The sequence below is a fragment of the Eumetopias jubatus genome, unplaced genomic scaffold (genome assembly GCF_037043125.1).
Source record: "Eumetopias jubatus isolate StellerSeaLion01/CBP00866 unplaced genomic scaffold, mEumJub1_p1.0 scaffold_9, whole genome shotgun sequence".
In the NCBI taxonomy this organism is placed as follows: Eukaryota; Metazoa; Chordata; class Mammalia; order Carnivora; family Otariidae; genus Eumetopias; species Eumetopias jubatus.
Genome location: NW_028274815.1, coordinates 20,445,026 through 20,458,280, shown reverse-complemented (window position 1 = coordinate 20,458,280; position 13,255 = coordinate 20,445,026). Strand labels below are relative to the sequence as shown.

At 38.4% G+C, this 13,255-nt stretch overlaps 1 protein-coding gene across 1 annotated transcript in view; it reads left to right on the top strand.

Moving 5' to 3' along the window:
• The first annotated feature begins 690 nt into the window (after positions 1–690).
• The window catches only part of DNAJC27 (DnaJ heat shock protein family (Hsp40) member C27), a 30,497-nt gene continuing 17,932 nt past the window's right edge, over positions 691–13,255 (top strand). The window contains exons 1-2 of the mRNA XM_028099626.2: positions 691–943; positions 9,576–9,658. Coding sequence (XP_027955427.1) covers positions 857–943; positions 9,576–9,658 — 170 coding nt within the window. The 5' untranslated portion in view covers positions 691–856. The remainder of the gene's footprint in view (positions 944–9,575; positions 9,659–13,255) is intronic.

The following is a 13,255-nucleotide window of genomic DNA, read 5'->3' as shown; positions in this document are numbered from 1 at the left end:
TGGGAGGGAGAGAAAAATGAACCAAACAGCTACAAGCACACACACACACACCTTCATAGAACCAGAAGAGTGTAAGAAACGTCTCATCTGCGCTTTCTTCCTACAGATAAGGACCACGTAATAGAAGAGCAATGACTAAACTAAAATCCGCCTTGACTCCAAATGGACAAGCTGTTTTTTTTTTAGCGATAGTAACGCCCCTCTTCCAGAACCAGGGCCCCGACTTCACTTCCCCCGCGCTCCTGTGCAAGCCCAAGCAAGAGAAACATAATATGGGGAGGCGTGGGGTTGTTCGCGCAGATGGGCCCATAGGGACTGAAAATTTCAGAAAAAAACACCCCCCACAGACTATGGTTTACTTCGAATTTTTAGGGCGACGGGGCCTGGACCCACAATTCCAAATACTCCCGGCCCAAGGATCTGCCCCAAACCGCCAATACATTTCTACCACTCGGCTGCAAACGTTACAAAATGCCGCTGTCCTGGCGCCCCTGTACCCAAGCCGCGCTCTCGGCGTAAAACCAGCCACCCGTCAGCGCGGACTTCCTGCCGAGGGACTTAGCCCGGGGCGTTGGCGCGACTCCTGGGAACAGGTAATCAAGACCGCGTCTCCAGAGCCCGGTGATGACGTCACGCCGCCCCTTTGTAGCATCGCGAGACTCTCTTCTCCCACCCCCAGTTCCCAGAGCTCCTAACTGCCTGCGCCCGCTGCTAGGCAGCGGCGGGGATGGCGAGCCGCAGAGCCGGGGCGGTGACGATAGCAGCGATTCTGCCATTGGACGAGGAGGCCTGAGGGACGGGCCAGCCTGGTGAACAAGGAGACAGCGAGGCGGGTGGCCCCGAGAGAGCGAGGGCAATGGAGGCCAACATGCCGAAGCGGAAGGAGCCTGGCAAGTCCCTGCGCATCAAAGTCATCTCCATGGGCAACGCTGAAGTGGGAAAAGTGAGTACCGTGCTGGGAGGGGCGGGAACCTCAGCGCGGCGGGGCGACGTGCCGATTGGCTGGGAGGGCGGCCACTCAACAGCCCGGGGCCCAGCCTCCTCCCCGCCCCTGAGCAGGCCCGGGTCTCCTCCTAGGGGATGCGCCTCCGTGCGGAAAACTCTCCTGACCTTTTTGACCTTTGGGTTGCCCCCCCCCCCCCACTGACGTCAGTCTCCATAAGAAGGTGTCTCTTGTGACCGCTAACCCTTGAATGTATCCCCAAAAGAGTAGGGAGGCCTAAGTCCTTATGTCAGATCGTCTGCCTAGCTACCCTACCTGCCTTCTAGGTGACCTGTCCAGGACTTGGAGGTGGAGAATAAAAGTTTAGTAACCCCAGCTGTTCTTGGGAGCCTAAGGGAGCTTCCTGGGGTGCATGTGAGGATTGGAGTTTGTAAATGTTGCTCCCGCAGACATGGAGCCCAGAATCTATTTTTAGAGCATAACTGATGGTGACATTTTTCACAAGGAAAGTGCAGTGGATGTCAAGGAACCTGCATTATTTTGTTTTGTGTATTGCTTTTATTTTTATTTCCGGTGGTGTCATCATATTCATTCTCTCAAAGCCTTAGTTCCACCACCTTCTCTCTGCTGGGTCTAATGGGTACGAGCCCTAAGCTCTTCCATAGTGTGGGGGAGGAGGGTGCAAGAGGGCCCAGAGAGGCCTTCCCCCAAGTGAATTCTAAACTGTCTCCTCTTCACCCAAATTGTCTCCCCTTCTGGGTAAGTGGAAGCTGTTGGTTAACCTCTTTATATATATGAAATTGGGATATACTTTTCGTTTTTGATACTATATCAAGTTTTGCTAGTTAAGTTACCACGACTTCATATAATAAACTGGAGAGCTGTTCATCTTTTTCTTTGCCTTAAAATAATTTTAGTAACTGAAATTATATGTTACTTAAGGCTTAAATAAAGCTTATTCATGAAGCCATCTGATCCTGATACTTTTTTGGAGGATAAATCCTTTCATTGTTTTTCTAATTTCTTCTTATATGACTAATCGACTGGGTTTTCTACTTCTTTTTGAGTCAATTTTGGTTAATTTATATTTTGCTAGGAAGTCCTTCACTTCCTTTACATTTTCAAATGTGCTTCTGTAGAATTGGATGTGATATTCTCTAGCCATTCTTTTAATCTCTTCTAGCATGTGATTATGTCTCCCTTTCAGTACTAATCTTGTAATTTTTTGTTTTCTCTATTTTTCTTAAATGGAGTTTTTAGGCACTTTTCTTTTTTATTAATTTTCATTTTCCAAACTTTCTCTTGGTTTATTTTGTGGCCTTTTTCTAATGTCTTAGGTACTATGTTCCTTTAGTCTTTTTTTTTTTTTAAAGATTTTATTTATTTATTTATTTGAGAGAGAGAGAATGAGAGACAGAGAGCACAAGAGGGAAGAGAGTCAGAGGGAGACAGAGACAGGATTAGAACTTGGGTCTTCAGCCTACTGCAGTTCTCTCTCCATCATTGTGTGCTGTGAAAATCAATGCCGAGTGGATCTATATGCCAAAAGAGCCATTAATGGAAGTGTTTAGGCTAGTGCCCTGCACATAGTTGATGCTCAGTAAATGTTTCTCAGTGCGTTTCCTTTCCATTTAGCACTATGCTGTACTATTTATGTATCTGTGTGTATGTATGTAAGTATTAACATAGCAGTCACTGAAAGTCAACATTTGTTGAACATCAACTATGTGCCAGGCATTAAAAAGAAAAGAATAAAGGCTCTGAAAGGTTTAATAGTAAGCTGGCTAAGTAAGCATGCATCAATTTGTAATTTTTCTATGCTTAATGGTGCAACATTAAAAATAGACCAAAATGCCCAGTGTCACATTTTTTAAAACATTGTTCTATATTTTTAGCCAATGCAATTAGACAAGAGAAAAAAACAAAATATGAAATACTGGAAAGGAGAAGGTAAAATTATTGTTATTTGCTAATGATATGTTTATTTATCTGGAAACCCAAAGAGAATTAACTGAAAAGCTTTTAGAAACAATAAGAAAGTTCAGTAAGGCAAAATTAATATACAAAATTTAACAGCTTTAGTATATCAAATGGTATGTTTTAATATATAGTTGAGAAATGATGTTAATTTACAATAACAGCCAAAATAAAATGCCTAGATTTAAACTTAAGAAGAAATAGGTAGGACCTATATGAAGAAAAATTTAAAGCTCTACAAAGTGACATAAAATTACTTAAGCACATAGAAAGATATACTTTCCCCTGAATTAGGATCACTTAACATTTTAGAGATGTCAATTCTTTAAAATAATCTACAAGTGTAATTCAATACTAGTTAAAATACCAATAGGGGTTTTTTCCTTTCAAAACATAATAAAAGGTACTAAAGTCCTTATGAAAAATTAAATGTGAGAATAACCAAGACAACAGTGAACAAAAGAAAACACTACCAGATAATAAAACATATTTTAAAATTACCAAGCTTTTCCTATTGATGCTGGAAAGAACATAGAGAGACATCAGTGGAACAGACTGGAGTCCAGAAATAAATCCAAACACATAAGGAAATTCAGTTTACAACACATGTAGTAAAGTGGTGGGAAAGTACGGACCATTTAATAAGTACTGCTGGAACAACTATTGACTATTTGGGAGTGAGGTGGATTCCTCTTGCATTGCTTTCTCAAAAATGAACTTTAGGTGGGTCAAAGATTTAAATGTAACTTAAAAAAAAAAAATTTGCTGGGGCACCTGGGTGGCTCAGTTGGTTTAGCATCTGACTCTTGATTTTGGCTCAGGTCATGGTCTCAGGGTCATGAGATCGAGCCCATGTCAGGCTCCATGCTGGGCGTGGAGCCTGCTTAAGATTCTGTCTGTCCCTCTCCCCCTTCCCCTCCCCTCCTGCGCTCTCTCTCTTAAAAAAAAAAAAAAAAAGCCTTAGTTATAAAAGTGGCACATACTCATTTTAAAGAATTTGGAAAATATAGAAAGATAAACAATTTTAAGTTAAAAATTGAGGCATGCCCTGGTAAATAATCTTTGGATCAAAGGGCAAATCAGAACAAATGACAAAATAACTAGAAAGCAATGGAAGGGAGAGAATCTGTACTGAAACCTTCAGGACAAAATTAAAGCTATAGTCAAAGGAAAACACATTATCCTATTCATTTCTAAAAAAGAGAGAGAAAAACTAAAGGAACTTAATGGTTTTACAACTTGGTGAATATACTAAAAACCACTGAATTATATACCTTTAAAGTGTGAATTTTGTGATATGGTATATCTCATTTTAAAAAGACTAAAGGAAGGCTGGGTGGCTCGGTTGGTTGAGCGACTGCCTTCGGCTCAGGTCATGATCCTGGAGTCCCTGGATCGAGTCCCGCATCGGGCTCGCTGCTCAGCGGGGAGTTGGCTTCTCCCTCTGACCCTCTTCCCTCTCGTGCTCTCTGTCTCTCATTCTCTCTCTCTCAAATAAATAAATAAATAAAATCTTAAAAAAAAAAGACTAAAGGAACATAGTACCTAAGACATTAGAAAAAGGTCACAAAATAAATCGAGAAAGTTTGGAAAATGAAAATTAATAAAAAAGAAAAGTGTCTAAAAACTCCATTTAAGAAAAATAGAGAAAACAAAAAATTACAAGATTAGTACTGAAAGGGAGACATAATCACATGCTAGAAGAGATTAAAAGAATGGCTAGAGAATATCACATCCAATTCTACAGAAGCACATTTGAAAATGTAAAGGAAGTGAAGGACTTCCTAGCAAAATATAAATTAACCAAAATTGACTCAAAAAGAAGTAGAAAACCCAGTCGATTAGTCATATAAGAAGAAATTAGAAAAACAATGAAAGGATTTATCCTCCAAAAAAGTATCAGGATCAGATGGCTTCATGAATAAGCTTTATTTAAGCCTTAAGTAACATATAATTTTAGTTACTAAAATTATTTTAAGGCAAAGAAAAAGATGAACAGCTCTCCAGTTTATTATATGAAGTCGTGGTAACTTAACTAGCAAAACTTGATATAGTATCAAAAACGAAAAGTATATCCCAATTTCCCATATATAAAGAGATGCATAATTTCTTAAATATCAATAAATAGAGCTCAGCAATATATCAAAAAAAATTCACTAGTAGCAAGTAGTGCTATATTTATCCCTGGAATGCAAACATGGTTCAATATTAAGAAGTTAGTCAACATAATTTGTTACATCAGCTGACTACTGGAGAAAATTTTTTCAGTACTGGAAAAAACATTTGATATAATCAAGTAGTCAATCCTAATAAAAACTTTAAGCAAAATCAGAATAAAATGAAACTACTTAAATATGATAAACAATATTTATTATTAACCAACAGCAAACATCATACCAAATGGTACAGTGCTAAGTTCATTTCCATTAAAATTAGGTACGAAAAGGATACTTGCTATTTTCCTTTATTATTTGGCATTATTTTAGAGGATCTAGAAATCCAGGAAGAAGAAGGGAATTTCCAAGGGCTTAATCTTCTCTATGGGAAAATCCTGAAAGTTCTCTGTGGTCTTTGTGTATATCTAATTCAGCTTTCTGCCTTGGCAGTCAACCTACCTCAAAGACCCAGTCCAGTTCTCAGTGCCTTCTAGCATCAGAACTTTCCTAATGTGGGGCGCCTGGGTGGCTCAGTTGTTAAGCGTCTGCCTTTGGCTCAGGTCATGACCTCAGGGTCCTGGGATCAAGCCCCGCATCGGGCTCCCTGCTCAGTGGGAAGCCTGCTTCTCCCTCTTCCACTCGCCCTGCCTGTGTTCCCTCTCAAGCTGTGTCTCTCTCTGTCAAATAAATAAATAAAATCTTAAAAAGAAAAAAACTTTCCTAACGTGCTTACTTTGACTCTTCATAACACCCAACATTGAAGCTTGCCCTAATTTTAGATTTCCAGTTATATTTAATAAATATTTAACTGTTAAATCAGTTGAATTGGGTTTTCGGAGGTCCTCCAATATTGTATATACTTCTTGGAGTTTGCTTTTCTCTCTTAACAATAGATATGATAATCCCTCCAAGTTATCTGATACAGCTCTACTCTTTTTCATTTGCATAGTCCGCGATACACAAGATTCCTCTATTGATGAGAATTCATGTCATTTCCAGCTTTTCCCCTACTACAATGTTGTAGTAAATGCCGTGTGTGTGTGTGTGTGTGTGTGTGTGTGTGTGTGTGTGTGTGTGTGTGTGTGTGTGTGTGTGTGTGTGTGTGTGTGTGTGTTCATACACTTAAATACTGGTCTTCTAATTTCCATAGATGAGATTCCCAGGGGTAGAATGCTGAGTTGAAGAGCATATATTTTTTTTAAATTTTAGTAGCTCTTGCCAACTGCTTTTCAAAAAACTGTATTTCTGGAGTGCCTGGGTGGCTCAGTCATTAAGCGTCTGCCTTTGGCTCAGGTCATGATCCCAGGGTCCTGGGATCGAGCCCCGCATTGGGCTCCTTGCTCTGCGGGAAGCCTGCTTCTCCCTCTCCCACTCCCCCTGCTTGTGTTCCTTCTCTCGCTGTATCTCTCTCTGTCAAATAAATAAATAACATTTTTAAAACAAAACAAAAAACTGTATTTCTACCAGCAGTATAGTATGCCAGTACCCTTTTTCCCAATAGCCCTGCCAACACAGGTGTTGTTATTCTTTTAATGACTCCTAGTCTGGTTAGTGAGAAGTATTACTTTAATTTGCATTTCATGGACTACAGGTGAAGTTGAGCACATTTTCATATGCTTGTTGGCTATTTGGATTTGCTCTTCTGTATATTTATGTTCCCTACTCATTTTTCTATTGAATGATGTGTCTTTCTTACCAATTTTTCTGGTTCAGGGACATCAGAGATAATAACTTTTTGCCAGTCATACGAGTAATAAATATTTGGGTATGTCATTTGTCTTTTAATATTTTTATAAATATTTTGCCATACAATTGCTTTTGTTATTATTTCTGTATACTCTGTTATGCCTGTCCTTTCTTTTTTTTTAAAGATTTATTTATTTATTTGAGAGAGAGAGAGAGAGAATGAGAGGGAGGAGAGTCAGATGGAGAAGCAGACTCCTTGCTGAGCAGGGAGCACGATGCAGGGCTCGATCCCGGGACTCGGGGATCATGACCCGAGCCGAAGGCAGATGCTTAGCCGACTAAGCCACCCAGGCACCCTAGTCCTTTCTTTTATGGTTTTTGAGTTTCCTTTCTTGGTTGAAAAGGTTTCCCTAAGGTTGTACATATGTTGCACATTTCTTCTGCTCTTGATCTTAGCCAAAGGACCGAGAAGTGATGGTGCACATTTTCTTCTGAAATTTTTGTTGTTTTATTTTTAAATTTTGAAATCACAAATTCATCTGAATTTATTTTTGTATTTAGAAAAGGGCCCAGCTTGTGTGAGTAGCATTTTACTAAAGAAATCATTCTTTTCCCCTTAACTTTAAATATCACCTTGGTCACTTTTAAAATTTCTTTTAATGAGATCTATTTCTGGGCTCTCTGTTCTATTCTACTGACCTATTTGTCTGTTCTTATGCCAATATTAATACTGTCTTGATTGCTTTCAGACTGTATTTTAATATCTATTAAGGTAGTTTCCCTCCTCTTTCTATTGTCCTGCCCCATTCCTCTTTTTCATATTTTGATTAGTTCTTCCCAGATAGTCGTTCTTTCATATGAATTTTAGGAAAATTCTATTTAAAAAAAAGAGGCCCACTTTAATACCCATCGTACTGCATGGAGCACTGGGTGTTATACACAAACAATGAATCATGGAACACTACATCAAACACTAATGATGTATGGTGATTAACATAACATAAAAAAAAGTAAAAAAAAAAAAAAAAGGCCCAAACCTGTTAAGATCTTAACTGAAACTGCATTAAAAAAGAAAAGTACCTAAAAATCTACTTAAGAAAAATAGTGAAAACAAAACATTCTCTCTGTATTTATGTTATTTAACTTAGCTTATAAGATCCCAAGGACCAGAAGCCCTATTTGTGTTATAAAGAGTGGTTATTAATACAATTACTTAAATGTGTGTCTTGTTAAATACTTATAACTAGTGTTTAAATAGTGTACTGTAGTTAAAGAACTGCCAGGCCTCTTAATCTCATGAATAATTTAGAAAAAGGTTATATTCATTTTCCCAGGCTATTGTGAGAGAAAATATTTGTGAAGTGCATTCAAGGTATAAAATGCTTTTAAAAGTATAGCCTCTTAGCAGTAGTCACTCCAAAGAAATTTTTCCTTCAGTTCACAATAAGCTTATTAACTGCTTTTTAAATTAACTGTCCTATTTAATTTAGGTTAACGTTCATCAGGGAAGGATTTGAGCAAAATAAACTCCATTACTAGCACTCCCAAGTAAATTGTAAGTTTCATGAGTGCTAGGAGCTATTATTAATATATAAGTCATTTAAAATTGGTTTTCACTGGCACTGAGCAAATTTCATTGGCATGAGCAAAAAGATAGAAGTAAAATGCTGGTGTTTACTGTCCTCAAATAGTTTACTGTCTAGCTGAAGAGCTAAGATGAATATATACATGTGAAATGATAACTAACAATACAAAGCAATGTATGACTGCTGGCATGTGTGTGCGTGTGTGTCTGCGTGTATTATATATGTGTATATATTAGTATGTATGTAAAGTGTTAGAAGAGTTCAGATGCAGGCAAGATCTCTTACAACCTAAAGCTCAGAAGTTGAACTGCCTTAAAGGATAGGATTTGGAAAGGGGAGAAAGCTCATTACAATGAGAGGGAAAAGTAATGACAAAAGTCAAGATGTCAGGTCTCTGGGAGTTTTGCAGAAATGGAGAGTTTATATTAGAAGGGTTCAGACAGGGAATACAGATTAGGGTCAGATTATGGAGAATATTGAATAAAGGACAAAGGAATTTGGATTTCAGACTTGGCACTGAGAAGCCACTGAAGATTTTTGAGTTAGGGAAGTGAAAAATGTCAGTGGTGTGCAGTATTGACTGAGGTTGGGAGGAAAGGAAGGCAGAAAGACCAATAAAGAATGTCCTACAGTTGTCTAGGAGTGGATGATGAGGATCTAAACCCAAAAGGTGTCAATGGGAATTGGAATGAAGAGAAAGAGGCAGGAAACCTTCAGAAGATTTAGAAAGGCTCAGAGTCAAACATGGCTTTAATATTCTGATCCTCTGTGGTTGGAAAAATGGTGGTATTATTAACAGAACCAGGATGTCAGCAGGATGAACTGTTTTTATGTATGGGATTAGGTCATTTTTGGACATGTTGAATTTGAGGTAACAGCAGGACACCCAAGTAGAAAGTAGTCTTAGTATTTGAAGATGTAGATCTGCTTTTGAGAAGGGAGGTCAAGGCTAAACATTTTGGTGGTATTATTGAAAGCATAAGAGTAAGTCTTCAAAAAAAAAAAAGAGCTCAAGGATGGAGAACTAAACTGAAAACATGTTTGGTATTAGAGAAGAATATTTAAATAATTTTTCTTTAAAATTTTCACTTTTAGCATTTGTTTTGGTTATTTGAAAATGCTTTCTCTCTCGTTGTGGTGAGTGAAGAAACCATAATGAAGAACTGGGCTTATTTTGTATGTTTCCAGAGTGTATTTACTAAAAGCATGTATTTTTTACCTTTTTAGAGTTGTATTATAAAACGATACTGTGAGAAAAGATTTGTGTCTAAATATCTTGCAACAATTGGAATTGACTATGGAGTCACAAAGTAAGTACATTGTTTCTTTGGGCTTATAAATTACATAGACCTTCGAACTCCTGGGTGGCTCAGATGGTTAAGCATTTGCCTTCGGCTCAGGTCATGATTCCGGGGTCCTGGGATCGAGCCCCACATCGGGCTCCTGGCTCGGTGGGGAGCCTGCTTCTCCCTCTCCCTCTGCCTCTCTCCCTGCTCATGCTCTCTCTCTCTGTATCTCTGTGTCTCAAATGAATAAATAAAATCTTAAAAAAAATAATAAAAAAAATAAAATGATGTATCTTGGGGCACCTGGGTGGCTCAGTCGTTAAGCATCTGCCTTCGGCTCAGGTCATGATCCCAGGGTCCCAGGATCAAACCCCGCATCGGGCTCCCTGCTCCTCGGGAAGCCTGCTTCTTCCTCTCCCACTCCCCCTGCTTGTGTTCTCTCTCTCGCTGTGTCTCTCTCTGTCAAATAAAATCTTTAAAAAACAAAAAATATAAATAAAATGCATCTTAAAATAGAGATTCTGAGGACAAATCAGGGAAGATAGGAATAAGAGACCTTTACAGAAATGTAGTGATCATATAATTTGTTCATCACTGAGCACATTCTTTTTTGCCAGGCCTTGCCTTAGGTGTAGGGTCTACAACAATGAGCAAGTTAAAATAAAGCCTAACTGGCAGATGTACCTTTTTAGGAGACACGTTTCTGTATAAAAAGATCCTATTAGCAGATGTTTGTGTTTGTAGAGCATTTTGAGATAGTCTTTCTAAAAAGTCTAAATATTATGTGGAAAATTTTCTACCAGAGGATGTCCTTTATTGGTTTATGATCTTTACAGCCTTTTGGTATCTCGAGAATGATCTGGGAGAAGTAAAATTGGGCAGATGTGGGGATTTATCTGGAGATGAATCGAGGGTGGGTTGAGCTTGGGGAGATGGGGTTACATTAGCAGGAAATAATACTACCAAAGCATAGAGTTGGGGTATACAGCACACTCCCGGGAAGGTGGAATTTCAGGGGCTCACTCTTCTGGCCCTAAGCTGCCCCTCTCCTTCCCTCTTGTTGCATTCCTTTACACACTTTACTCTCCATCCACACTGCACCGCTGTCCTCATACTTTCCTGTCTCAATGCCGTTATTCATTCTGTCCACCTGAAATGTCCTTTCCCCTCATCTCTCCATCTGTCAGACTCTTTGAGGTGTAAAGTGGTCTTGTTCCCATAAGGCTTTGGAATACCTCCTTTATTAGTCAGGACTTTTTTTGGTTGCAAATGACAGAAATACTAAACTTCTCTATGCTGTTTATGGTACTTTGAATAAATTGCCACATGTCATTATTACTTATATATGTTTAATGTCTCCTGCTAGATTGTAAGCTCCACGAAGACGGGGCTGACTATTAGTATAGGTCATCTCCAAGTGCCTGGTACAGTGCTTGTGCCTAGTAGATACTCAAAAACTACGTATTATTAGGTGAGGTAGTTACATCTAAAGAGGAAGTCTGCAAGATTAGAAAATGAGGGCAGCTCTCAAGAAGGCGGACTAAAGCGGCGGGGTATATCTATACTTCAGGACATGGAATTTCATCAGTGGTGTGGCAGGAGATCCTGTTTAAGGCAGTTCTGTTTTAAATCCGTATAAGTAGCTAATTTATTCAACTGAGAAACGAGAATCACCATGTTATGCCATAGAACTGCGGTAGTTTAGTCAACAGACTATTTTATTTCTGGCTGAAATTTTTTTGGAGAAAGATGGTTGTCCCACGGTGAATCAGGAGGGTATAACTGAACCAAACTCAAACCAGCTCAAGCAAAAAATAGTAATAATGAAAAATAAAGGACATTAATTCATAATCCAAGTACAAGGATGCTGGGCCTTAGAGATGGCTGGAACCAGGGACAGAATATAGCCAGATCATTTACTACATCTCTCTCCACCTTTTAGCTTCCTCTCCATGGCTTCCAGCAGATCTCAGACTCACACTGTGAATTCTACTTCCAGAGAGGGACCAAAGCTAGTATTCCAAGTTTAAAAATCCCAGGGAAGGTTTGATTGTCCACGTAGAGACAGGTGTCTTTCCCCAGCTCAGCTGGCTCTGGCCAGCAGAGTGGGATCACCAAGAACATACAGCAGAACCCATCTGAACCACAACCACAAGAGGAAAGGGAGGGGTTCTATGAGGTAGTCAAAATAATGGATACCCATTCCATCCTCCCTGTTTCCAACATGGTGAAGCTCAAACTTCAGCATGCTGAAGAATTACTTACAGAGTTTGTAAAAATGCAGATTCCTGGGACCTGCCCACTGAGATTCTGATTGGGCAGGTCTGAGGTGGCGCACAGGGACCTGCATTTTTAACAGCCTCATAATAATGATGCAGGTGGTCTTCAGGTCAGAACCTAGGAAAGCACGACCTCGAGGTAATGAATTATCATTTTTCTTAAGGTAATTTCCTCTGTCTGGCATCTGAATTAAATTAACCTCTGAGTTTCAGTGTGTGAATACATTTTTGTTCGTTCTTGACTTCATAGCCTTTAGTTACATCCTCTCTCAGCTGCTAACTCTTTAAGGCAAAATTTTCTAATATAAATTATTATACAGATCTTCTCCAAATGCTCTCAGACTCTGTTGTTATTTTGTTTTGCTCTTCTCACATCCTCTTTTATAAGATGGATCCTGATTTCACAGATGTTAAAATGAAAACAAATATGCGTTTTGGAATTGATGAAATCTGGTAGAGAATTCAGGAATAAAGAAATGATTAGTGGTTAGCTTAGTTTAAATCTACAAGTAATATAAAACAACTATAGGAATTATGGTTTCAGAATAGAAAGTGGATGTTATAAATGCAGACAAGGGAATAATAACAATAAACAAACCAGGAGGTGGTAAAGGGACAATGAGAGCAAGTACTGATGTCCTTGTATTCCATAAGAGGGGGTTATGTCAATGCTGTGTAAATTGAAACATGTCACTTAAAACAATGATTCTAACCTGTTAATTTATTGCGAATAATTCCTATTCTTAACTTAGAGGGGTCTTTTAGGAAATATTTCTTGTGATGAGGAAACATATTTAAAGTTGAAAAATTCCAGCTCACTTCAGTTTCTTTTTCTTTTGTTAAATTCAATAACAAGTAAATTTTATACTTTTTATTTTAAAATAGCATAATCCCATTTTTGTAAAAATGCTTATGCTTATCAGTCATATCTGTGCGTTGACGAAGACTGCAGTATTGTTCATCTATAGTGACGAAGGTTTTTTCTGGGTGATAGGATTTGAGATAAATTTTAAACTTTCATCTTTGTATTTTTCTTTAGCGTTTGAAATACTTAACAATATTTCATTAATTTATTTACCAGTAGTGATTTTTCTTGAAAAAATAAGAAGGACAAGATGTAAATACGCTATGATGTTGACAGTATTTAATTCTAATATGAATGGTTGTTATTTTTCCTTTTTGTTCTTTTCTCTGTTTAAAAAGTTTTGAAAACAAGTTGACTGTTGCTCTTGCTCCATGAAGATCACACACTTCAGTTATTGTTCTGCGTGGTAACCAAGCATAACCACTAGTAATTAAGATGTCTTATTAAGTGAAATAAAATATTTTGTTTTCCTTTATC